The 27,906-nt window shown below is 45.5% G+C and overlaps 1 protein-coding gene across 1 annotated transcript in view; it reads right to left on the bottom strand.

Annotated features, from left to right (window-relative positions):
• Positions 1-5,667: 5,667 nt before the first annotated feature.
• Positions 5,668-27,906, bottom strand: part of LOC309552451 (non-receptor tyrosine-protein kinase TNK1-like) — a 65,564-nt gene continuing 43,325 nt past the window's right edge. Inside the window, exons 7-12 of the mRNA XM_082253410.1 lie at positions 21,828-21,922; positions 19,930-20,094; positions 19,792-19,856; positions 18,385-18,788; positions 9,832-9,927; positions 5,668-5,824 (exon numbers count right to left, since the gene is read on the bottom strand). Of these exons, the coding sequence (XP_082109536.1) occupies positions 5,702-5,824; positions 9,832-9,927; positions 18,385-18,788; positions 19,792-19,856; positions 19,930-20,094; positions 21,828-21,922 (948 nt within the window). The 3' untranslated portion in view covers positions 5,668-5,701. The remainder of the gene's footprint in view (positions 5,825-9,831; positions 9,928-18,384; positions 18,789-19,791; positions 19,857-19,929; positions 20,095-21,827; positions 21,923-27,906) is intronic.

Consider the following 27,906-nt stretch of genomic DNA (forward strand, 5'->3'; position numbering starts at 1 on the left):
CTTTAGCAGTAGAGAGACTTCCACTTACCAGCTGGATAATTATAGAAGCAGGTCGCCCTGGCAGGTAACTTAGGTTTAAGCAAGGTGAGGTGTGGGGTCTAAGCACTAACCAATGTCCCCCAGAGCTCCTGCTGGTGGGGATGGGTTTTGCTGCATGTTAGTACTAGGTTACAGCCCTCAGGATCGCCCCACCAGGAGGTAAGCAACCTGGGGTCCAGTAGCTGATACAGCAGAAGAGTAGTCAGTAAACAAGCCAAAGGTCGCCAACAACTCTTTGTAGGCTGGGATCAAGCAGAAGCGTAGTCAAGGGTCGGTAATGAGTGGTAGCAAAGATACGAGTGGCAGCAGGAGTGACAAGAGCAAGATATTGGTTGGAGAGAGCACAATAATCTGGCGAACAGGAAGTGCAAAGGCATGGATAAAATAATGGGTTCAAAGTTCAAGAGAAGCAAGGTTCAAGGCAAAATCATTCAAGAAATTGTCCAGAGAGCCGTTCAGCATCCCAGTTGGCCCAGCAAAAAGAGACAGCACCAGGCACAGCAGACGTCGCAGGTTCAGACAATAAGGTGAGGGTACTAAAGTGTGAGCTGAAGAGTAGAAAGATAGATATGAGTGTCATCAGAATAGAGATGGTATTGGAAGCCATTGGAAAAAATCAGCTGAAAAAAGTAGGAGGTGTAGATAGAGAAAAGAAGGGATCTGAGGATAAAGCGTTCGGATACCTCTAGATCGGGGATCCTCAAACTACGGCCCTCCAGCTGTTGCGGAACTACACATCCCATGAGGCATTGTAAAACTCTGACATTCACAGACATGACTAGGCATGATGGGAATTGTAGTTCCTGAACAGCTGGAGGGCCATAGTTAGAAGACCCTTGCTAGAGGAGGAGGAGAGGGGGGATGTAGTTGTAGGTGGTATTGAAGGAATGTTGTTATAGTTAAGAATAGAACCATGAAGAAGAAGAGTCTTGAAGGCTGAGGAAGTGGAGCTTTTTTTTGAGGAATGGGTGGCCTACTATATCAAAGGCAGCAGAAAGGTCTAGCAGCTTGAGTATGGAGTAACGACCTTTGGTTTTAGCATTTGGCAAGTTTTTGGAGAGTTTTAGAAAGGGTTAGTTTAGTTTAGTTTTAGGGCAGCTGCTGTTTCTAACAGAAGCTAAACTGAAAGTGGTCAAGAAGGTTGTTATTAGTGAGGTAGCAGCTTGGACGGTTGTAGACTAGGTATTTTAGAAGTCTAGAGGTACATGGGAGCAAGGATATGGGTTGTAGGTTATTCAGGCTGGTTCTTAATACTGTCTGTGGGTGGGGCCCTTACTGAGGAGGGGAGAAAGCCTTCTGAGGTGACCCCAGAGGTGGGCTTAGGCTGTTGCTTAATGTAAGTGTGGCGTTTAAGGCAGCACTCCATCTTATAAGCAACACTTCTCCGCAAAGACATAATTACCCGTATTTATCGGCGTATAACACGCACTTTTTCCTCCTAAATATGCAGGAAAAATCAGCAGTGCGTGTTATACGCCAATATGAAAAAAAAAAAAAGTCCAGAAAGCAGCGCCGAGAGGTAGAAGGGGGCGGGCGGGGCCGAGGAGAAGGAAGGATGCGCTGTCATCGGAAGTCCCGCCTCCTATGCCGACTTCTATCATAGGCGCCGGGACTTTCGATGACAGCGCATGCGTCCTTCCTTCTCCTCGGCCCCGCCCGCCCCCTTCTACCTCGGCGCTGATTCCTGGACTTTTTTAAAAAGTGATCCTAATAGTGTCAATGGCGCTGGCGAGGCTGAAATTACTGTCACTGCGCTAGCGAGGCTGCAATTACTGTCACTGCGCTGGCGGGACTGCAATTACTGTCACTGCGCTGGCGAAGCTGCAATTACTGTCACTGCGCTGGCGAGGCTGCAATTACTGTCACTGCGCTGGCGAGGCTGCAATTACTGCCACTGCGCTGACGAGGCTGCAACTATGGCCACTGCGCTGGCGAAGCTGCAATTATGGGTACTGCGCTGGCGAGGCTGCATATTTGGGCACTGCGCTGGCGAGGCTACAATGATGGACACTGCGCTGGCGAAGCTGCAATGATGGACACTGCGCTGATGAGGAGGCTGCATTAGTGAGCACTGCGCTGATGAGGAGGCTGCATTCGTGGGCACTGGTGAGACTACATTTGATTAAAAAAAAATGTTCTGAGTTCAAAGCTCTTTATTTTCAATTTCAGCTTTTTTCCTGAAATTTCTCTCCTAAAATTTAGGTGCGTGTTATACGGCGGTGCGTGTTATACGCGGATACATACGGTAACTCTTTACATTGTGCACCATGGACTATAGCCCCTCATTACACTTCATAACTCTTCTTGCATTTGTGTAGCATTTTTTAACCGGTGCCACAGAGCTTGCACTGGACTCCACCAGCACAATTTCCTGTAAACTCACCCCAGATTGGTATGTTACACTTGAATCCTAGGAAGCTCAATTCTGTGTATAACCTGTGTTTATTTCTCCCCTGAGGCCTCACTCCATCTTCAGTGACTTCCAGGCTGGGTCAGTAGAATATCCCATGCCACAAGTCAGATGTAGTATTGGGGTTTCGATCACTAGGGAAGGAGCCTAAGGCACACAATCTCCTTCACTGCCAAGGCCTTCCATCACCTTTTCCAGATCACTCTGCTTTCCAACCATCGGGCTGCTTTTGCACTCAACACTAGCACTGCAGTCATTGGCAACGGCAAAATAGCCTCCCCCGAATAGCTTCACTGCATGTTAGACATGTGTACTCCATCTTCTCAATCTCGCCTTGTCCCTGGGTGGGAACCCTGTTTTGTGATACACCAAACATACATGCACCCCTTTACAGTTGTACTGAAATGACTTCAGACCAGGCAAAGTTACATAACAAAAAAGTTCTTTACTAAAAAGTTGTGAAAGTATAAAATATACAAAATATACAGGAAATTGTTCATAAGCCTCTTGCCTACTAAAAAAGGACTTTTTTGTGCCCCTTAGATGTTTCCTGGTGCCCCTGCTCAATGTGGTGGTACCTTGGATAGGTGAGAAAATCCTTTTATAGTCCATTAGTCCCTGGAGCAGTGGCACAAGTCCATATCCTTGGAACCCCCACTGGGCTCCCACACAGGGTGGTTTCAGAAGAAAAAGCCCCAATTGGGCTCCAACATGGGGGGATTTCAGATGAAAAAAACCTAACTGGGCTCCCACATGGGGTAGTTTTAGAAGAAAAGGCCAATACATCTTGGCACACTTCCTATCCCCTTCCCAACCTGGAGCAGAACTGAACTGAACCGCTGCCCTAGAGGCACTTCCCCTTTTAACTGTTTTACCCTGCAGAGGGTGGTACTTCCCAAAAAGCCTGGGAAAACCTGGCCAGCAGTGTTAACCCTTGCTTCTCAGAATTTACCAGCTCTGCCAACTTACTAGCTCACATGACAATATACAGTTTTACAAAGAAATGCGAACAATGTAATCAAAACCATAATATTCAAAAACATATTAAAAAAAATACACGTAATACAGTAAACCCCTTGGAAGCACCCACTTGCATGCCTTAGCTGAACTGTCACTTTAAACTGCCGATTCACTGATGTAGAAATTACATGGCCAAGTGCCAGAGCCCCCTATATCATCACCTATTAGAAATATGTCAATATCCCCTCTATCTCATCCATATAGTTAATGATTTACGGAAAATTGTAATAAGATGTACATTTAACGTTATCCATCCACACAGCAGAAACAAACCAAAACCCCCGAGGGGGGGGGGGGTGAAATTACATTTTTATTGCTCAAAAACATTTGCTCTCCTTACAGCTAATTTTACGGCATTGGGTGCTCAACTGGTAGTCCTACAGCTGTTGCAAAACTACAAGTCCCATGAGGCTGACAGTTGAGCACCCATGTCCTATGGGGTTATCAGACTCTCTCTTCTGAAAACGCCAGCTGGCTGTTAGGCTGATCCTCTGGCTTCAACGCTTTGAATGACTGACCTACAACATCCAGCCAATGAAGTACTTGGAACACCCAATCTGCATATTTCTTCCATTACAGCAACACGGAAAGTTCTGATCCCCGAAGATTAACATGACAGTCAGGTGGCAAGCATGTTTAGTGATGACAACCTACCTGTTTCTCCCATGACAACTTCCTTTAGGTACTCATACTGTAAGTACATAAAAAGGTCTGCAAATAATAATCCATGATAGAGGTATTTATAAATGTAGGCATATACATTCAATGTGTCACATGTTCATCTCACTCTGTAATTTACTCATCTACTTGAAGAGCACCAACCTCAAGATGAGGTATAATGTTTCACCAACCACAAGATGAGGTATAATGTTTCACCAACTACGAGATGGGGTATCATTTTTCACTAACCACAAAATGGCACATGGTGTTACACCAACCACAAGATGGGGCTTAGTGTTTCACCAACCACAAAATGGCACACGGTGTTACACCAACCACTAGATGGGGCTTAGCGTTTCACCAACCACAAGATGGGGCTTAGTGTCTCACCAACCACAAAATGGCACATGGTGTTACACCAACTACAAGATGGGGCTTAGTGTTTCACCAACCACAAAATAGCACATGGTGTTACACCAACCACAAGATGGGGCTTAGCGTCTCACCAACCTCAAAATGGCACATGGTGTTACACCAACTACAAGATGGGGCTTAGTGCTTCAACAACCACATGGTGTTACACCAACTACAAGATGGGGCTTAGTGCTTCAACAACCACATGGTGTTACACCAACTACAAGATGGGGCTTAGTGTTTCACCAACCACAAAATGGCACATGGTGTTACACCAACCACAAGATGGGGCTTAGCGTCTCACCAACCTCAAAATGGCACATGGTGTTACACCAACTACAAGATGGGGCTTAGTGCTTCAAAAACCACATGGTGTTACACCAACCACAAGATGGGGCTTAGTGTCTCACCAACCACAAAATGGCACATGGTGTTACACCAACTACAAGATGGGGCTTAGTGCTTCAACAACCACAAAATGGCACATGGTGTTGCACCAACCACAGGATGGCGCACAGCATCACACCAACCACCGGATAGTGCACAGTGTCACACCAACCACAAGGTGGCGCATGGTTCTAAATCAACCACATTAAGGGGCACAGTGTTACACCAGCCCCCAACTTGACGGTTAAAGTTGATCTTTACGCTGGCCATCTATGATCCATCAGTAATGCCCTAATGCAAGAGCACCCCCAACAAATGTGAAATGTGTTCTGAACAGTAGCACATGCCATTTCCAGGTCGGACGCCAGAAAACACAGTTTGGTCCTTTCCTGGCTTAGATACATCCTTTAGATTAAGCAGAGACAATACATATAGCATGGTGCTACCCAATTTTACTAATCTGTTCAGCCAAATAAATTTCTCCAGTAAAATTCCTCCATTACCAGCACCCGGACCTGCTTGAATCTCATAAGTGAATAAAATAGCAGATGAGATGGTGAGAACCTGCCAGGCTCAGAATTCAGAAGAAAAGTTAACCAGTGCATCCAGAAGCTTCTACCATCTCTCCTTGGCCACCAGTTTAAGATTTCCTTTGTACGTAGAGTCAGAAATGTGATGGTAAATCCCAGTACAGAGAGCCATGACCTTCGACAGCTTTCTAGGCAATCGGGAATAGCTCTGCATGAAGGGAAGAACCTTCAGTCAGTCCCATTAGCGAGAGTTCTTATGTCGCAGAACATAGCTTGAAGACGCTTCCAGGTTCCAGTTGAAGTTCCCCAGAATTCGGCGGCACTCCTCCTTACTGTACTGGCTCATGTCGTACAGATGGACCACCTGAAGAGAGAGAAGAAGGAATTCTATGACACACAGAAAAGAGGAAATTTGTAAAAAATTCTACTGAAGCACTATCACGATCTTTATTTCACAAAAACACAATCCACATCACCGTTCATCACATAACAACCCATCATCCATTAGAATGTGACAGATCTGTCATATTAAATACTGTACCCGTGTGTCCCCATATTCACTATGCACAATGTTAGTGATAATGCACGAATAGTCATAATGAACCAACTGATCAAAGTGCAACGGATGTCTCCTGTGAGATTGATTCTGAATAAGAAACCTGGGCTTTAAATAAAATGTATACCTCTTTTCCCATGATTGGGAGTTGAAAAATCCCTCCAACAGGTTTCATCAGTCCCACTGGGGTTGTAATCTAAGATGACTCCAAGTTGAGTTCTTTTGACTACCCCACCTTTTGACATTCCTACCTCCTGACAACCTCACCTTCTGACCATTCCACCTTCTGACTAGGGATGATCAAACTTTTGAAAAGTTCGGTTCGACCAGAACACCCGAACTTCCCAAAAGTTCGGCCCGGATTTCAGAACCCCATTGAAATCAATGGGACCCGAACTTCTGTAATCAAAAAACACCATTTTGAAGCCCTAAAACCCAATAAATGCCCCTAAAAAGTGCCTAGGGTTCTGGGTCATACCCCAGGGACTATTAAACACACAAAAAAAGTTCTTAAAAATTGTCATTTTTGATAGAGAGCCAATTATTGAAAAAAAAAAAAAAAAAAAAAGAGATTTTTGACTTTGGATTTAGTGTCTGGGGTGTCTAAAAAGTGTACCTGTGAAGTTTCAGCTCTGTAGCATGTCCAGAACCAGAAAAAAAGATTGTTTGTATTATGTCACTTATAGAACAGGGATATAGCTCCGCGATTTTCACACCTTGCCGGTTTAGTATCAAGCGTTTTTTTGGGCATTTTTTGGGGGTTATTGGAGGCAGGCATAACATCAGAACTTCTGTGTAGGGGTATATATACACACACACTTATATGTATATATACCCATACACATATATAGGTGTGAAAGTAGCAGAACACTATACTTGCGCTAATGAAATAATTAACACCAATATGGCTCCGCTCCTATCACACCTATATATGTGTATGTGTGAAATACATATAAATGTGTGTGTATATATACCCCTATACAGAAGTTCAGATGTTTTGCCTGCCTCCAAAGAACCCAAAAAAATGCCCAAAAAAACGCCTGCGCCAAAAAAAAAAAACGCCCAGATGTGTTTTTGCAGCAGGCGTTTTTTTGGGCATTTTATTGGGGTCTTTGGAGGCAGGCAAAACATCTGAACTTCTGTATAGGGGTATATATACACACACACTTATATGTATTTTACACTTACACATATATAGGTGTGATAGGAGCAGAGCCATATTGGTGTTAATTATTTCATTAGCGCAAGTATAGTGTTCTGCTACTTTCACACCTAAATATGTGTATGGGTATACATACATATAAGTGTGTGTGTATATATACCCTTATACAGAAGTTCAGATGTTTTGCCTGCCTCCAAAAAAATGCCCAAAAAAACGCCCAGGTGTGTTATTGCAGGGTTTTTTGGGGCATTTTTTTGGGGTTCTTTGGAGGCAGGCATGACATCTGAACTTCTGTATAGGGGTATATATACACACCTACACATATATAGGTGTGAAAGTAGCAGAACACTATACTTGCGCTAATGAAATAATTAACACCAATATGTCTCCGCTCCTATCACACCTACAGTATATATGTGTAAGTATAAAATACATATAAGTGTGTGTATATATATACCCCTATACAGAAGTTCAGATGTTTTTCCTGCCTCCAAAGACCCCAAAAAAATGCCCTAAAAAACGCCTGCTGCAAAAACACAACTGGGCGGGGGTTTTTTTGCCGCAGGCGTTTTTTTGGGCATTTTTTTGGGTTCTTCGGAGGCAGGCAAAACATCTGAACTTCTGTATAGGAGTATATATATACACACACACTTATATGTATTTTACACTTACACATATATAGGTGTGATAGGAGCGGAGACATATTGGTGATAATTATTTAATTAGCGCAAGTATAGTGTTCTGCTCCTTTCACACCTATATATGTGCAGGTGTATATATACAGACATGGGTGTGTATATATACCCCCTATACACAAGTTCAGATGTCATGCCTGACTCCAAACTTGTCCTCAAAAAATCCTTATAAACGCCTGCAGCCAAAAAGCAGGCTGACAGGTGAGAAGCCATATCAGTGCTCTGAATGTGACATAAGAGAAAACAATCTTTTCTCAATAGCGGTCACCCTGATATGGAAGGGTTTGGTCACCCTGCCATAGCAGTCAGAGTTAGTTTACCCTACACTACATTACGGTCACCCTGGCACTTAACAATTTAAAAACTTAAATTTTTGCATCTAACTAAAGTAGAAAATAGTACCCTAACTACACTAGATATCCCTTTCCTCACACTAATAAATGCTAAATGACACTTTTGAAGCAAAATTAACAGAACTGCTTCCACTCTCTTCCATGTCCCTGTATTACAATGCTAGGAATTTGGAGGGGGCTATCTTATATACTGGGGGGCGTATTCACTAATGATTGGCCTAGGGACCCCCTAGTCACTCCAATCACATTCCTAGCATTCTCCTGCCCCCTCAATTGGCTTTTACTAATGGTTCTGGTCCAATCACAGGCTTTTAAAGCCCATTTCCTGTCCCATTGCATTTTGGTCGGTTCTGGTTGCCGAATTCCGAACTTTTTCAGAAAACAGTTCTAAATTCGGCCGAACCTCGAACAGCCAATGTTTGGGTCGAACCGATGGTCGACCCGAACCGTTCGATCATCCCTACTTCTGACCACCCCACCTTGTAACAACCCTCACCTTCTGACAACCCTCACCTTCTGACCACCCTCACCTTCGGACCTCCTCCCCTTTTGACAACACTACCTTTAGATAACCAAAACTACTGACCAACCCACCTTCTGACTATCCCTCCTTCTGACAACCCTAACTCCAGACAACCAAAACTTCTGATCACCCCACCTTCTGACAGCCCCCACCTTCTGGACATCCCACTTTCTGACAGCCCCCACCTTCTGACCACCCTACCTCCTGACAATCCCAACTTCTGACCATCCCTCCTTCTGACCACCCTACCTTCTGGCCATCCCACCTTCTGACATCACTCAACTTCTGACCACCCTACCTTCCTACCACCCCACCTTCTGAAAACCCTTACCTTCTGACCACTCCACCTTCTGAGAGCACCCACCTTCTAATAAATCCATCTACTGACCATCCCACCTTCTGATCACCCTGCCTTCTGACCGCCTTACCATCTGACAACCCTCACCTTCTGACAACCCTCACCTTCTGACAACCCTCACCTTCTGACCACCCTACCTTCTGACTACCCCACCTTCTAATAAACCCACCTTCTGACCACCCCACCTTTTAGCGACCCTACCTCCTGACAACCCCATCTTCTGACAATCCCCAGCTTCTCATGACCCCACCTTCTAATGACCCCCACCTTCTGATGATCTTACCTCCTGACAACCCCATCGTCTGACAATTCCCAGCTTCTGATGACCCTTCCTCCTAACAACCCCACCTTCTGATCACTCCACCTTCTGACAACCCCATCTTCTAGGGAAAGATTATTTTCAACCTCTAAATGTGTATTGGTTATTTCCTCTAGGAAACCTTTGTTTCATAAGCAACTATATACTGTAGTTGCAGTTCTATACAATAACTTCAGAGCTTAGCATTGAATTTGATTTTCCTCTGAAATGTCTTTATATAGATTTATATGTGTGAAACTCACTCCCTTTCCTCAGTAATAAAAATTGGTTTTACACTCCATGAAGCTCTTATCAGAAAGCTGTGTGCCGAGGAATAATGATAAGGAGGAGACATTTTTCAGCAAATTCTACTCCTACAATAACCACTGAATTGAGTAGTTTGCTTATTTATTAGTAAATTGTAACCTTTAAGTGCTGGACGGCCCGCGTCACGTCCCCTCCATAGAAACGCAGAGCTTCATGGCACTTCCCTGGTGTCACGCCATGGATCTGATCCTCCACCTGCAGTAAAGTAGATTATAGACATTATATATCTGCATTAGCCAGGATTTTAGTGGTGCCTGAATAATACACCACTTATATTAAAGTGTACCTGTCATGAAAGAACCAGGGAGACTGTTGTTTCGTGTCAGTGGCTGTGGAGCATATATATTCACTTAATTGTTGATCCGATAACGCCACATATTTTATTGAATGGATTATTTATGGATCTGTCGGCATCAAATTGAACTGGTGAAGGGGCCCTGTATGAGCCTTATAAAGGGATCTACATCCTGATGACACATCATACTCATAAGGTCGTGCCATTAGGAAAACACCTATTCCCCTATTCAGAAGGGATCAGAGGACCATTGTATCAGTTAAAGCCACCTGACTGTGGACCAGCAAATGATGAAGAACATCCAACAATAAGACCAATCTGGGGCCAATCCATTCTCCTATACAACATTCAGCTCATCACTACTCACAAAGTACTGAAGTCAGAGAATCACCATACTCCCACCCAGTCATCTAGATGAAGAAGGTCAAGGATGGTGTTGCATCTAAAAAGGAAGCCATAGTACTAGAAGGTCTGCTCCATGTAGATGGGCTGAGGAGAATCAGGGTGCCCTTCTGCTCCATCTCTCTGTCCTCTTTCCTCCAATCTGACACTTTTTAGGTCCCACACATACAGCTGTTCTGTGAAGTCCTCAGAGGTTTAATAGAGAACCTTAGTGAACAAACAGCACCATGAAGGCCAAGGAACACACCAACAAAAAGTTGTGGAGAAGTTTAAAGCAGGGTTAGGTTATAAAAAAATATCCGAAGGTTTGAACATCTCACGGAGGGAGCGCTGTTCAATCCATCATCCGAAAATGGAAAGAGTATGGCACAACTGCAAACCTAGAAAAATTCCAAAGATAAAGACCGCACTCAAGGTGTTTGAGATGAAAACAATCGAACTCCTTTATTCTTCATAGATGAAGCAGACAGACAGTACAGTGCACAAACAGACGTGTCGGGTTGAAGCGATTCACAATGGTTATGAGTAAGCGATTTACATCGTGAAACGCGTCAACCCGACACATCTGTTTGTGCACTGTACTGTCTGTCTGCTTCATCTATGAAGAATAAAGGAGTTCGATTGTTTTCATCTCAAACACCTTGAGTGCAGTCTTTATCTTTGGAATTTTTCTGTGCTTGGACGGCGGATCCGACCTGCACCAGGCTTTTGAACTTGCACCTGAGCGGCTCTTCCTTTTCGTTTGTCTCACAACTGCAAACCTACCAAGACATGGCTGTCCACCTAAACTGACCGGCCGGGCAAGGAGAGCATTCATCAGAGAAGCAGCCAAGAGGTCCATGGTAACTCTGGAGGAGCTGCAGAGATCCACAGCTCAGGTGGAAGAATCTGTCCACAGGACAACTATTAGTCGTGCGCTCCACAAATCTGTCCTTTATGGAAGGGTGACAAGAAGAAAGTCATTGTTGAAAGAAAGCCATAAGAAGTCTCCTTTGCAGTTTGCAAGAAGCCACGTGAGGGCCGCAGCAAACATGTGGAAGAAGGTGCTCTGGACAGATGAAACCACAATTGAATTTTTTGCACTTAAAAGCAAAATGCTATGTTTGGTGGAAAACTAACACTGCACATCACCCATGAAACATGGTGGTGGGTGCATCATGCTGTGAGGATGCTTTTCTTCAGCAATGACAGGGAAGCTGGTCAGAGTTCATGGGAAGATGGGTGGAGCCAAATACAGGGCAATCGTAGAAGAAAACCTGTTAGAGTCTGCAGAAGACTTGAGACTGGGGTGGAGGTTCACCTTCCAGCAGGACAATGACCCGAAAAACATCCAGCCAGAACTATAATGAAATGGTTTACATCAAAGCATATTCATGTGTTAGAATGGCCCAGTCAAAGTCCAGACCTAAATCCAATTGAAAATCCGTGGCAAAACTTGAAAATTGCTGTTCACAGATGCTCTCCATCCAATCTGACAGAGCTTGAGCTACAGTATCTCACAAAAGTAAGTACACCCCTCACATTTTTTTTAACTATTGTATTATATTTTTTCATGTGACAACACTGAACAAATGGCACGTTGCTACAATGTAAAGTAGTGAGTGTACAGCTTGTATAACAGTGTAAATTTGCTGTCCCCTCAAAATAACTCAACACACAGCCATTAATGTATAAACCGCTGGCAGCAAAAGTGAGTACACCCCTAAGTTGAAATGTCCAAATTGGGCCCAAAGTGTCAATATTTTGTGTGGTCACCATTATATTCCACACTGCCTTAACCCTCTTGGGCATGGAGTTCACCAGAGCTTCATTGGATGCCCCTGAAGTCCTCTTACACTCCTCCATGATGACATCACAGAGCTGGTGGATGTTAGAGACCTTGCGCTCCTCCACCTTTTGTTTGAGGATGTCCCACAGATGCTCAATAGGGTTTAGGTCTTGAGACATGCTTGGCCAGTCCATCACCTTTACCCTCAGCTTCTTTAGTAAGGCAGTGGTCATCTTGGAGGTGTGTTTGGGGTCGTTATCATGTTGAATACTGCCCTGTGGCCCAGTCTCTGAAGGGAGGGGATCATGCTCTGCTTCAGTATGTCACAGTACATGTTGGCATTCATGGTTCCCTCAATGAACTGTAACTCCCCAGTGCAGGCAGCACTCATGCAGCCCCAGACAATGGCATCCCCACCACCATGCTTGACTGTAGGCAAGACAAACTTGTCTTTGTACTCCTCACCTGATCTCTGCCATACACGCTTGATACCATTTGAACCAAATAAGTTTATCTTTGTCTCATCAGACCACAGGACATGCTTTCAGTAATCCATGTCCTTAGTCTGCTTGTCTTCAGCAAACTGTTTGCAGGCTTTCTTGTGCATCATCTTTAGAAGAGGCTTCCTTCTGGGAGGATAGCCATGCAGACCAATTGCGGCGTATGGTCTGACCACTGACAGGCTGACCCTATACCCTTTCAACCTCTGCAGCAATGCTGGCAGCACTCATACGTCTATTTCCTAAAGACAACCTCTGGATATGACGCTGAGCACGTGCACTCAACCTCTTTGGTGGACCATGGCGAGGCCTGTTCTGAGTGGAACCTGTCCTGTTAAACTGCTGTATGGTCTTGGCCACCATGCTGAAGCTCAGTTTCAGGGTCTTGGTAATCTTCTTATAGCCTAGGCCATCTTTATGTAGAGCAATAATTCTACTATTCAGATCCTCAGAGAGTTCTTTGCCATGAGGTGCCGTGTTGAACTTCCAGTGACCAGTATGAGAGAGTGAGAGCGATAACACCAAATTTACCACACCTGCTCCCCGTTCATACCTGGGACCTTGTAACACTAATGAGTCACATGGCACTGGGGGGGGGGGGTGTATAATTGGGCCCAATTTGGACATTGTCACTTAGGGGTGTACTCACTTTTGTTGCCAGTGGTTTAGACATTAATGGCTGTGTGTTGAGTTATTTTGAGGGGACAGCAAATTTACACTGTTATACAAGCTGTACACTCACTACTTTACATTGTAGCAAAGTGTCATTTCTTCAGTGTTGTCACAAGAAAAGAGAATAAAATATTTACAAAAATGTGAGGGGTGTACTTACTTTTGTGAGATATTGCATTTTGCAAAGAAGAATGGGCAAACACGTCACTCTTTAGATGTGCAAAGCTGGTAGAGACATCCCCAAAAAGACTTGCAGCTGTAATTGCAGCGAAAGGCGGTTCTACAAAGTATTGACTCCGGGGGGTTGAATACAAATGGACGCCATACTTTTCACATATTTATTTGTAAAAAAAAAATTGATTAACCATTTATCATTTTCCTTCCGATTCACAATTATGTGCCACTTTGTTCAAAAATAAAAATTGGACAAGGAGCAGATCCAATATACGATCAAGCCAAGGGGCTGGAAGGGTACACGGGCCGCAAACGTGCCACTTTGTGTCGGTCTATCACATAAAATCCCCAAAAACTACATTTACATTTTTGGTTGTAACATGACAAAATGAAGAAAATGTCAAGGGGTGTGAATACTTTTTCAAGGCACTGAAGAACTTCCTGGTTCTGAGCTCCTTCTGCCACTCTTTGTGTCAGACTAAAGACTTTGGGGAATCAAGGGAACCAGCCAGAGATGGGCAAAGGGGCACCAGGAGAGATGGAGGAGTGCTTGCCACCAGAACTCCAGGACTGCAAATTAAGTGTAATTCCCCTCAACCAACGCCTCTCCTCCTTTTCATCCAAAATGTTTGCATACGTTTTATTCACTCTTTTTATCAAAGGAAGAAAAGACAGAATACAAAGTAACAAATCATTGTGAAGCACACTTCTCTTCACTGATGCTTTTCATGGGGGAGACGTACAATAAATAACAGAAATAGAAAAAAATCGCAACATTTGCAGTAAATGAAATGCTTTTTTAAACGATTGAACAATAGGTGACTCAGTTAACTCAATTACCAATGGGAATTCCCACCTAGGAGGCACGCCTATCACATAACACCTTAAACAAGTTATAGCAGGAAACCCCAACATCAGGTTGTTTTGAGCTGATTATGTTAACATCTATTCTGAGTATAGGAGGGGGGTGAAACAGTCATTGCTGGTTTGGCCCCAAATCGGTATCCAGGTCCTAGGTTCCCAGAGTCTGTGTGTTTCAGAGAGTCATGAACTTGAACCTAAAGTAAAACTTCTCTAGAGGTCCCCATAGGCCAGTGATAGCGAACCTTGGCACCCCAGATGTTTTGGAACTACATTTCCCATGATGCTTAACTACACTGCAGAGTGCACGAGCATCAGACTTGTATAAAGTACTCGAAATTTCTACTTGAGTAAAAGTACAAGTGCTCGATCAAAAAATTACTTGAGTAGAAGTGGAAGTGCTCGCAGAAAAAGTTACTTAAGTAGAAGTACTAAAGTATTCAACATTTTTTTTACTTAAGTATTGCAAGTAGTTTTTTCAAAAAATTTGCTACTTAAGTACTAAAAGTAAAAAGTACCAGTAGTTTTGAAAAAAAATTTCTACTCAAGTACTGAAAGTAGAAGTACAAGTACTGTGTTATGTAGTTATTAAAGAAAGAAGTCAAAAGTATGAACATCATATTGTTTTTATTATTTCAAATGATTTATTCAAATGATTAACCGGTGTTTGTTAGTAGTTTCTTGATGCACTTTAAGCGCTGTAGCACCATTTATTTGTTTTTTTCATATTTTCTTTTTATTGGAAAGATTTGGTATAGCAGCTTTTATTATACACAGCCTTTATTTTCGTATGCGCTGATTTACAAATGACATTATACACATTTTTTTGAGCTTTATGCAACCGGCCATCTACTGTTCTGGCAGTGGTAATTTTTTTAAAAGTAACGAGTAACTATGCAGCACAAAAAAAAAATACTTGAGTAGAAGTATCGAAATCATCGAAAAAATGTAGTGAAGTAAAAGTAGAAGTAGGAGAAAAAAATTCTACTCTAGGAAAGTACAGATACCGCATTTCGGTACTTAAGTACAGTACTTAAGTAGTTCTACTTCGTTACTATACATCTCTGACGAGCATCATGGGAAAAGTAGTTCCAAAACATCTGGGGTGCCAAGGCTTGCCATCACTGCCATAAGCACACACCCACCAAAGAGCAGAGCTCCCTTAACCACTTAAGCCCCGTAGGATTTAGCTGCTCAATGACCAGGCCCTATTTTGCGATTTGGCACTGCGTGAGTTTAACGGACAATTGCGCGGTCGTACCCAAATTAAATTGGCGTCCTTTTTTTCCCACAAACAGAGCTTTCTTTTGGTGGCATTTGATCACCTGTGCGATTTTTTACTTTTTGCGCTATAAACAAAAAAAGAGCGACAATTTTGAAAAAATAACAATATTTTTCAGATTTTTTTATATGAAATTCTAAAAAAAAAAATGTAAAAATCTAAATTTTTTAACATTTTAGGCCAATTTGTTTTCTGCGACATATTTTTGGTAAAAAAAAAAATTGCAATAAGCGTATTTTGATTGGTTTGCGCAAAAGTTATTGCGTCTACTAACTACTGGAAAGATTTCTGTCATTTTTATTGTTTTTTTTTTTAACTAGTAATGGCGCGATCTGCGATTATTTTTGCGGGACTGCGGCATTGCAGCGGACAGATCGGACCCTTGACTGACATTTTTGACACTTTTGGGGGTACCAATGACATTACTACAGTAATCAGTGCTATACATATGCACTGTTACCGTAAAAATGACACTGGCAGGGAAGGGGTTAACTTTATTAGTGATCAAGGGGTTAAAGCGGAGTTCGACCCTAAAATTACACTTACCTCCATCTTCTCGCTCCGGGTCACATGAAAAACAAATGGATAATCGCAATTTTTTTTTTTTTACTTACCTCGTATAGAAGAAAATATACTTACCTTACTTCCTCCCCTCGGCGGCCGCGGCCCATCGTCACTTCCTGGCTTTGCAATGATTCCTGGGAGCTGAACGTCATCGCTCCCAGGAATCAATGCGCCTGCACCGGCCCCGCCGTCACTTCCGGTGCGCGCGCGTCATCCCCTTCTAAACAGCTTCTGGGCATGCCCAGAAGCTGTGGAGGGATGACGCTGCGGCACCGGAAGTGACGGCGGGGCCGGTGCAGGGCATCGTGGGACGGAAGAAGACGGAAGAGGACGCAGAAGAGGATCGCGCTGGCTTCAAGCTGCCCACACCTGAGATGGCAGCGCTGGACAATACTTTTTCAAGGTAAGTATTTCTTCTAAAAGGTAAGTGCAACCCGGGACGGATCAGAGGCTATCCATTGTGGAATGTACTAGCCCTGACTGTCCCGGGGGTATTTTTATAAAAAAAAAGTATTCCCAGGGTGGAACTCTGCTTTACGTGTGTCCCTAGGGGCGTGATTCTAACTGTCAAGGGGCGTGGCTTGTGATGTAACCACAGAGACATACGATCCTACATAGCAGGATCATGGTCTCTGCAGTTACATCAGGGAGAATGACAGGCGGCTTTGTTTACATCAGCCGTCTGCCTTTCTCCCTCTCCAGCGGGAGATCGCGTGTGACCGGCAGACATCTGAGCCACTGGTCACTCGCGCGGGGATGCCAGGGAATGAGCGGGGGTCGGAGCGCGCCTTCGGCTGCGCGCATTTGCCCCCTAGATGCTCGTGGGTGAGCGATGTACCGGTACGTCGCTTTGCCCAGGAGTGCCAGACCGCCACAGTATATATTCGTGCGGCAGTCGGCAAGTGGTTAAAAGTCAGGGCCCATAGTCAGTAGGCAAGAGGTCACCCTGCAGTCCCCTTCAAAAGCCTCTGTCCCGGTTGGGTCTGTCACAAGACCAATCTTAATAAGAGACCCTGGCCCTAAAGGGACATAGAGATTCCCATGTTGAATGTGCAGTGTTCAGAGACTAAGGCAAGAATAAGTAGAGGCAGAAAGCAAAGACACTGAGGAGCTTCAAGCAGTAACAGGTCCGTGCGTACCAGAATTGTCTGGCCACCTCTAACAAAGCACCCCCAAATACTAAAGAAGAGAGATGTTCATGTACTGTGCCCAAATTCAAATTTCGGAACTGTATCCTGCAGAATGCTAACTATACGTTCCATGAGCATTATCCATGAAATGTTTTTGCCATGGTCAGGGATACAGTAACTCGTTTGCAGGAGAGGGCTATCGTTTTTTTTGCCCCTAGAAGGATATAAGAAATTAAACGTTGCAAGCTTCTGGAAACCTCATCCACCGGCATATTGAGCAATGCAATCTATGAAAACTTGGGGACTGCAACTTCCAAGACCCAACGCAGCAAAGCAAAAATCCCATTCCAGAGGGGTAACTAGAACCTTCAGGGCCCCGATGCAAGAAACCATGAAGGGCCCCCCAAACCCTGGCCTGGGCCCTTCCCGTCAAGCCTGGGGCTCCTCCCACAGATCCAGGGGCCCTTTACTCTCGTTGCGGGGCCATTACATATTTACCGACCCCTTCCCTGTTCTCTATTGTGACACAATCCCTGCAGCAGGGGCCCAGAGAAAGCAGAACACAAGTGAACTGGATAGGAGGAGTGGCGGGGGCAGCATACAGAGGAACCAATCTCCTCCATTTTCCTCCTGCAGCTACAGGAGGAAAAAGGAGGACAGTGATTTCTCTACATGCTGCCCCCGCCGCCCCTCCTATTCAAGTGTACAGGGGAGACGCACAGACCCCCTGGAGAATGGGGCCCGGTTGCAATTGCAACCCCTGCAACCCCTGTAGCTACGCCCCTGTCCCATTCCAAAATCCTCGGATCCACCAGATACTGTATGCCACATAGAACCTAAAAGCTCACAACCCCTGACACAAAGTGGGGACCATATACCATCCAATGATGACTTTTAGATTTGCTTCAATTAAGGCAACATTCATTATACCTTCAAATGAACATGAGAATCCCCTGTGCCAAGAATAAGTTTTTAATACTTTGTAGACCCCTTGATGTCCTCACCTCTCTGATCTTTCTCAGCAGTTCGCTGTGAGTCATCTTGGCGCTGCATCTTCGAACTTTACATTCTCGTGTCACTTGAGGGACAATTGGGGTCACTCCTGGACCCAAGTTTGGGTTAGATGAAAATGTATCTTTCTTATTGACGCTCAAGGACTGGCTGGGGCAATGCATGGTGGGCACAGCCAGAAACCCATCCTTGGAGGACGTTGTTTTGGGAGGAGTTAGGTAATGGAGATTTTCCACCAAATGCCGTGGGGGCTCGTCGCTCAGTCTTCTTGCAGACAGTACACGGGGTGGAGATGCTGTGCAATTTATTTCTCGTCTGCAGGGCTTAGGTGAGGGCTGGCTATGAGGCTTGTCCTTTGCGTTACAGCCACGGATGTTGTCCAAGCTTCTAGACAAACCTAAGGGTGCAATTAAGATAAATGTGAGAAAGAAGACATGAGAGGAATGGAAGAAACTGGCCAAAATAAACAGAACTAATGAGGAAGTTTGGAAGATTAAACTGTATTAGAAGCAGGGCTTTTTTTCTCAGAAAATAGGTGCAGGTACTCCCCTCTTCTGAATCATCCCGAGTCTCCACCCCTACCCAAGTCCGAGCGCTGTCCTTAGGTTCCACCCTCTACCACCCACCAGTAACATCCTTTTAGAGAATACAGAACCAAGTGACATGTTGTGGTTTTAGATAATTTGTATGGAATATGTCAATGATAACTAGATAAGCAGTAAAATAGATCCCCTAGAATCAGCAACAATAGACCCCCCCCCCAGCAATAGATCCCCTCAGCAACAATAAATCTTCCCCTGCAACAATCGCCCCCCCCCCCAATAACTCCTCCCCTACAACAATAGGCCCTCCCCAACAATAGAACCCCTCAGCAACAATAAATCTTTCCCTGCAACAATCGCCCCCCCCCTAATAACTCCTCCCCTACAACAATAGACCCTCCCCAACAATAGAACCCCTCAGCAACAATAAATCTTTCCCTGCAACAATCGCCCCCCCCCCTAATAACTCCTCCCCTACAACAATAGACCCCCCCCAACAACAATAGCCCTCCAGCAACAACAGTTCCCCCAAGCAACAATAAATCCTAAACTTCAACAATAGCCCCTCCCACAACAAATTTCCTTCCAGCAACAATAGATTCACCCCAGCAACAACAGATCCCCCAGCAACCAGCATCAATAGGCCCTTCAGCTTACCCCACTGACCCCAGAACCCCTTTGCCATTGCATAAATTCAGGCTGGAGGTGCCGGAACTGCGTTCCCCCGCGTTCCCGCTAAAAAAAAGCCCTGATTAGAAGTGAGGAAGATAGGGCAAGGTGAAAAGAAAGTAGGGAAGACATACAAAGAAGAGAGGAGGAGGTGGGATGGGCTGATGCTCACTACATGGAGACACTTACATCGATGCAGCATTGCACCTCTAGAACCACATCTTCTTTGATCTTCCTTTGCTCTGGCTTTCATGCTGAAAGAAGCAAGAACTCGTGAGTATGTGAGAAGTACCATTGCTTCATTGGCTCGGGTGGTAAAAGACTTACTCTTTCGGTGCGTCATCATTCCTAAGAGAAAGTTTTTCCAGACTCTTGGGTAGGTGCAAGGAGTTGCAGGCATTGACAAAGTCATCTGAACAGATGGCACCAGCAGGAAAAGGTCCAATCTTAAGAGTCCTCTGATTCTGTCCTCTCCAGAGCTTAGAGTCCAACCTTTGGGAAGAAATTTACAAATCTCTTATCTAGCAATACAAGGATTGTAAAAGTACTTGTACAAATTCAAATTCATTTTCTTGGAAAATAACATCTGCCCGAGTCAATTTTTATATATATATACACTAGATTACCAAAAGTATTGGGACGCCTGCCTTTACATGCACATGAACTTTAATGGCATCTCAGTCTTAGTCCATAGGGTTTAATATTGAGTTGGCCCTCCCTTTGCAGCTATAACAGCTCCAACTCTTCTGGGAAGGCTGTCCACAAGGTTTAGAAGTGTGTCTATGGGAATATTTGACCACATTTTGAAGAAGGCCTGGCTTGCAGTCTCCGCTCTTATCCCCCCCCCCTTCCCCCCTAAACCTGTTCTATTGAGCTGAGGTCAGGACTCTGGGCTGGCCAGTCAAGTTTTTCCACCTCAGACTCGCTCCTCCATGTCTTTATGGACCTTGCTTTGTACACTGGTGTGCAGTCATGTTGGAACAAGAAGGGGCCATCCCCAAACTGTTCCCATAAAGTTGGGAACATGAAATTGTCCAAAATATTTGGTATGCTGACACCTTAAGTGTTCCCTTCACTGGAACTAAGGGGCCAAGCCCAACCCCTGAAAAACAACCCCACACCATAATCCCCCCTCCACCAAATGATTTGGACCAGTACACAAAGCAAGGACCATAAAGACATGGATGAGGGAGTTTGGGGTGGAGGAACGTGATTGGCCTGCACAGAGCCCTGACCTCAACCCAATAGAACACCTTTGGAATGAATTTGAGCGCAGACTGCGAGCCAGCTATGGTTCTGGAAGAATGGTCAAACATTCTCATAGGAAACAACAACAAAAAAGAAAAAGGGCACACTGACCTAGTGCATTACCACTAAAAATGTATTAAAAATATTAAAAAGTATACATTATACTCACAAAGCAGGTGTGTATACACACATCAACATAATACACATATAGTCTCCAAGGTAGCCAAGCAACCGCACTGTGCTGAATGCAGCAGCAACTCTTTTTGGCTCTGAGGAAGGGGGTTCGCCCCTGAAACGCGTCAGCCTAGACACAGCAGCCTCATGCGGCACACTGCATACCATTCAGCACAGTGCGGTTCCTTGGCTACCTTGGAGACTATATGTGTATTATGTTGATGTGTCCATACACACCTGCTTTGGGAGTATAATGTATACTTTTTAATATTTTTAATACATTTTTAGTGGTAATGCACTAGGTCGGTGCGCCCTTTTTCTTTTTTGTTGTTGTTTCCTAGTTGGTTTCGGATACCCTTGATCCTGAAGGGGCAGCAAGACCACAAGCTTGTCCACTTAAGTTTGAAGTATCTCTCTTTCCTCCGGCCCATGTTATATTCGAGCGCAGGAGAATTATTCTACTACCAAACATTCCCATAGACACTCCTAAACCTTGTGGACAGCCTTCCCAGAAGAGTTGAAGCTGTTATAGCTGCAAAGGGTGGGCCAACTCAATATTGAACCCTACGGACTAAGACTGGGATGCCATTAAAGTTCATGTGCGTATAAAGGCAGGTGTCCCAATACTTTTGGTAATATAGTGTAGTTGCCACCTGAGAAGCTAAAGCTGGAACAGTCTCGGGCATCCTAAACATGGAGGAGGCCCCCCAAGGTAAGCCCAGAGTAAATCTCCCACAGGTGGCTTCGGAAGAAATCCCACATGGAAAACATGAGTCTATAGCACAACAAATATTTTTCCTTACCCAACTTCTATGACAGTGACAACATCCCCAGCATTCAGGGGCAGACAGGAGGAATTTTTAACATCCTGAAGAAGTCGTACCTCAAGTGGTTTCGCCTGGAGAAGGAAGAAGATTACTATTAAATAAAGGACAATTAGAAGAGGTCATTATAATGAGAAAGGAGTAGTATTGGAGTGAAGCACTAATGAAATAACAGCATCTGAGACATTATATTAAGAATAGTGTTGAGCGAACACGGACTGTATTATTCGTGTTCGTACCGAATAATTGGATTTTTGTTACCCGAACACGGACCCGAAAGCTTTACTGTATGTTCGGGTTTAAAATCCGTGTTCGGTATTAGTAGCTGTGATTGGCCATCTGAAGCATGTGACCATGTCTTTATAAGTTCGAGAGCCCCAGCGCGCCGCATCATTCTGCTGTAGTTTAGGGACAGAGCACACATCATACGTGCTGGCTGCTGCTTAGGGACAGACAGTGATTCTGTGAAAAATTGTGTCCGAAAAGAATGCAGGGACAGGTCGGAGTGCAGGCAGGGAGAGTTATTTGAGCATTTTAGGGCGAGGCTGGAGATTAGGCAGGGTCAGTCTTCTACATCGATTTTGCTGTGTGGGGGGTGGTGCAGTGAACAATCTTATTGAGCATATTAGGGACAGGCTGGAGATTAGGCAGGGACAGTCTACATCGGTTTTGCTGTGTGGGGGGTGGTGCAGTGAACAATCTTTTTGCCCTCACTTGAGCCCACTGAGGAGGAGGAGGAGGAGGAGGAGGAGGAGGAGGGAGAAAAAAATCTATTTTTATCAGTTTGTTGTGTGCAGCGTTCAGCTATATTTCACCACAGATTGCTGTTCTAATCTGCTATTAAAAAATTAATTTAAAGGGGAATTTTTTTTAAGAACACTTGCCATGCTCTTAACTACATTTTGCTGCCATTTGCAGCTCTCTAGCCCTTTCCATTGGTGTTTTAGAGCCATTTTAGTGCCTGAAAGTTCGGGTCCCCATTGACTTCAATGGGGTTCGGTGTCCGGGTAAAGTTCGGAAAAAGTCCGGGACACGGACCCGGACTTTTTTTAAGTTCGGCTGAACCCGCCGAACACGGACATCCAGGTGTCCGCTCAACTCTAATTAAGAAGCATCTCACATCATTTTTCAAATGCAGGCAGGTGCATTCTACTTTCTCCACTGCAGGAGGCGCTCAACTGCAGCGGCATTGCAAAGGAAGTCAAGAGGAACAATGCTATGGTTTCCTGGGTCACTGGGGGGGCTATCCGGTTGGATGCCACAATCCATGTGACCCTGGCAGCCATCTCGGGTCAAGCATAGTCTATAAAGGATTTTGTGCACATTTTGCAAGAGGGTAGTGTAGGAACAGGTCACCCATCTGTCAGGGAATAGCTGTAGTTAGAGGTTCCAGATGAGTAGGGACAGGATAGGGACACACCATTCTCCCTGGACTCCTCCCATTTGGGTACAGACCAGCCATGCACCATTCCACCCACTGAGACAGATGCTGGTGGCTCTCCCAAGACCTGCTCTGTTCCACATTGCCGTTACAACCTGTGACTGTTCCTGATCAGGCGCCTTCCCGCTGAGCTGTTTGTAAAGTTAAGCTTTGACTTTAAGTTAAGTTGTTTCCTGCAACTTGACCCTGCGTATTTTCTACCACCACACCAAGCTGCACCTCCCAACAGGTAGAAGCCCTCCAGATATCCAGATAGACCTCCAGAAATGATTATTGTGATGGTGCTCACCGTCACTGGTAGTGAAAGACAGGCTTTAACTATTGTTTGTGTATTGAGATAATGTGTATTCCATGTGCCTCAATGTGAGAGAGACACACAGACTGTCATTGGCAGTCTTGTCCTTTTGTTTGTGTATTGGGATGAAATGTGGATTGTGCCTGTCCAATTGTTTTTTTTTTTTAAACAATAGTTTTTTATTGAATTTTCACAAGAGAAACAAAAAGTACAAACATTCTCAAGAAAATAGTTGAAACAAGGCTTGTAGTACATAACGTGAGTACAAGAAAAAGGGGGGGGAGGGGGAGGGGGGGGTAGGAGGGGGTTACTCCAGACAGGACCAGGTGTAGGTTCAAGAACATCAAAAACATCAATAACAACAAAGTCCAATACAGTCAAGGTACTTGCAGTAATCATAAAGTACTAATCAAGCTATCACATGTGCCAGGACCCAGCTGAGAGGCGAGTGTGTCTAATGCAGCGGCAAAGAGGAATAAAGACCACCGGTCCAGGCAAGCACGGAGAGGATGACAGCCCCCTCCCCGACATCCCAATGGGAACATAAGCGTCAGGGAGGAGACCGACCCCACCGCCCCGCCCAGCACCACGGTCAGTGCTTGTGATATTTCCAGTGGTGCCAAGATTCAGTAAATCTATGAAGCATCATGTCATTAGTTGCTAATGCCTTCTCCAGGCGATAATTATCATTCACTACCGCTACCAACTCAGAGAAAGCCGGGATCTCCAGTGATTTCCATCTACGCAGAATAAGTGTTCTAGCCGCTAACAGAATATGTAATATCATCTGTCGAAATTGGATTGGGTAATCATCAATACCCAAATTCAACAACGCCAGTTCCTTTTTCAGAGGATGTAGGATCCCCGTACAGTCCGCTATGCAACTGAAGATTTTTTTCCAGTAACTCGTGAGTGAGGGGCACTCCCATAGAACGTGTATCAGGGTTCCAATGCCACCGCATTCACGCCAACAGTGTGCTGGGGTGGAGGGGAACAGTTTTGAGAGCCTATAGGGTGTATAGTACCACCGATTTGTAATTTTTAGCATGAGTTCCCAGTGGGAGGTGCAGTGTGAATAGCGATAGGTGGACGTTAGAGCTCTAGACCATTGTGTCGTGGTGAAAGTGAGCGCCAAATCCTTCTCCCACCTAATCATGGGCACTGATTTTGGGACGTCCGCTAGATCAAGGAGACTGTCATAAAAAATAGAGATGCCTTTGGTTGTGCGTGATTCAGTGTGGTAGAACGCCCAGGGTTTAGCAGGTAAATGACCAGTCGTCGGAGGGTGCCCAGCCAAGAAGCCATGTATGCGGTGGACCGAGAAAAGCAGCGCGGAAGGGAGTCCATAATCTTTCATCAGTGAGGCAGTGGAGCGCAAAGAACCACAGTCGTAGAAATGCGAGATAGAAGTCAGACCCAACCTAGCCAGGTGTGTCAGTTGGAGGGAGAGAATGTAAGCGGACAGGATGGAAACCGGGAGCGACCGGGAGTTTAAGGAGTGTCCATCCGCCTGCCTCCCGCCGGCGAGAGCCAGTCTGCGCCACGCCAAGATCGACGACCGGGACGTGGGGGGCAGCCGAGTTAACGACCATGGAACCCATAAGTCCCAGAGGAGAAGCAGACGGAGGTCCCCAGTGGGGGCTAGGTGGCTTTCGAGTTGAATCCAGAGGAGGGAGGTAGAGGTGGAGAACCACATACGGAGCTGGACCAGTCTAGTGGACCACAAGTACAAGTTCAGGTCAGGAAGTTTGGCCCCGCCCATGAACTTAGGTAGAGCCAGAGTGGTGGCAGCTACTCGGGCCCTTGCGCCTCCCTAAATAAAGTCACGCATGTTCTTGGAAAGAGCCTCTAAGTACTTTCTAGGGATGGCTAGTGGGAGGGCATGAAAAAGATATAGGATTTGGGGTAATATCGACATCTTATAGGCGGCCATCCGGCCACCCCAGGAGAGCTCCACTTTGGACATGGCTACCAATTGTTTTGAAGTCTTCTTCAGTAAGACATCCACATTAGCAGGGAGGAGTCGTTTGACGGTGGGAGTTATAAGTACACCTAGATAGGGAATAGAGTCATCAGTCCAGGGGTAGGGGAAATCCTTCTGAAGGCGGTCAGCGACTCGTTTATTAATTCCCAGGTTCAATACCAATGACTTGGATGTGTTCACCTTGTGGTAAGAGACGGAGCTGAATTCTGAGAGACGTCTATGGACAGCCGGAAGTGAACGAGTAGGGTCAGTGAGGGCGATAACGATATCGTCCGCGAACAGGTTGACCGTATAGGACACGGAACACACACGGAACCCCCTTACCTCGCCATCCGATCTAATGCCATTAGTAATTTGAAATGGAGTCGATGTTATACCAGCAGTGAGGACCTTTGCTGAGGGGCAGGAGTAAAGGGCAAGAATTGCAGATAGTATGTCACCCGAGAAGCCGAATTTCTCCAGTGTGAGCCGCATAAAAAGCCAATTTACCCTATCGAACGCCGTCTCTGCATCCAGCGTGAGGAGCAGAGAAGGCGTCCTGGAGGCCTCAGCCAGGTGGACCAAGTTGATGATCCGCCGGGTAGCATCCGATGTTTGCCTACCTGGCATAAAGCCCATTTGATCACTTTTAACAAGCAGAGGGAGGAGTGGCTGAAGTCGGGACGCCAAGATTTTGGCGTAAATCTTAAGGTCACTGTTGAGGAGGGAAATGGGTCGGTAGTTTGCTGGGAGGCTGGCGTCTTTACCGGGTTTAGGGATAGTGGTGATGTAGGCACCTAACATTTCACTCGGGAATGTAGCTGTGCGAGCGGCCTGATTGAATACTTCCACTAAGTGTGGACCCAGGGTGTCGCAATGGATTTTGTAATATTCATTGCACAATCCATCCGGACCTGGTGATTTTCCATTGGGGAGTAATCTAATGGCTTTGGAAACTTCACATAGAGTGAACGGGGATGACAGGGACTTTCTCTGGTCTTCTGTCAGGGAGGGCAAATGTTACTTGTCCAGGAATTGTCGTATAAGAGCCGGAGTCGGTTGAGGAGTGTCGGGGTCTCGGTCCAGGTTATACAGGGACCCATAGAATTTGCGATGTCCCTGGGATGAGTCAGTGTAGCTCCAGTCTGTCGATGGGAGAGATGGGAGATACGCATGGACACTCTGCGCTGCTTAATCCTGGCTGCTAGAGACTTGCCAGCTCTATTCACATGCGCATAGTACTTGAGCTTGAGCACCCTCAGATGACGGTCAAAGCGTTCCATAAGGTGGGCTTTTAGAGAGTCCCTTGCACGGGAGAGTTACAAGGTTAGGTCATGGGTGGGAGAAGATTTGTGTGCTTTCTCAAGGTCACGGATCTCGGTTAAGAGAGCCGTGAGCTTGCGGCTGTATGCCTTACGGAGTCTTGCTGATTTTTGGATGCACACACCCCGGACGAACGCCTTGTGCGCTCCCCAGAGCACCCAGGGATCCAACACGGAGGAAACATTGATGTCAAAGAATTCTAAGAGCTGGTCATGGATCAACTTACCAGCAGCTGGGTCCTGAAGCACCTTTACATCACAACGCCAGACCGACGACCGTTCCCTAGGACCGGACTCCTCCAGAACCATCTCCACAGCCGCGTGGTCAGACCACGTGATGCTTCTGATGGCCGAGGAGGAGACCTTTCCCAGTGAAGGGAGGTCAGTCCAGAACATGTCAATACGTGAGTACGATTTGTGTCTGCAGGAATAAAACGAGTAATCCCTTTCTGAACCATGTTGGCAGCGCCAAACATCAAACAGTTGCTCGGAGGTCAACAGAGAGGCCAATGAAATTTGTCGGCCCCGGGCGGGCACCGAGGTGTCAAGCCCTGGGTCGACCACAGAGTTCATATCACCACAAACCACTAGATTACCGTAGACATTACTGGAGACTTCCTTCAGCAGTCTGGATAGAAAGCGCTTCTGGTGAGTGTTGGGGGCGTAAACCGCCACTAGAGTTAAAGGCATCGCATTAAAGTCACCCTGAAGAATGAGAAATCTCCGGATCTTGAGTCAGGTTACGGAGTGAGAAGGAAATCGAGTCTCTCAGAGCAATCATCACGCCCCTTTTCTTCACGGGGGCGCTGGCGAAAAAAAGAGTAGGGAAGTTTCTGTGCGAGAACTTGGGCTGGTGGTTAAGCTTGAAGTGAGTCTCTTGGATGCATACCACGTCAGCTCCGCTGTTGTTAAGCTCTGTCCAGAGGGAGAACCGCTTTACAGGGTGATTTAGACCATTAACATTTAAAGAAAGGAACTTGATGGTCATGGTACCTTCAGAGATGTAAAACGGGTCATCTGCACAAGGGCCGAGGGGG

Source organism: Pelophylax lessonae (assembly GCF_965119305.1).
Source record: "Pelophylax lessonae genome assembly, chromosome: 4".
Taxonomy (NCBI): domain Eukaryota; kingdom Metazoa; phylum Chordata; class Amphibia; order Anura; family Ranidae; genus Pelophylax; species Pelophylax lessonae.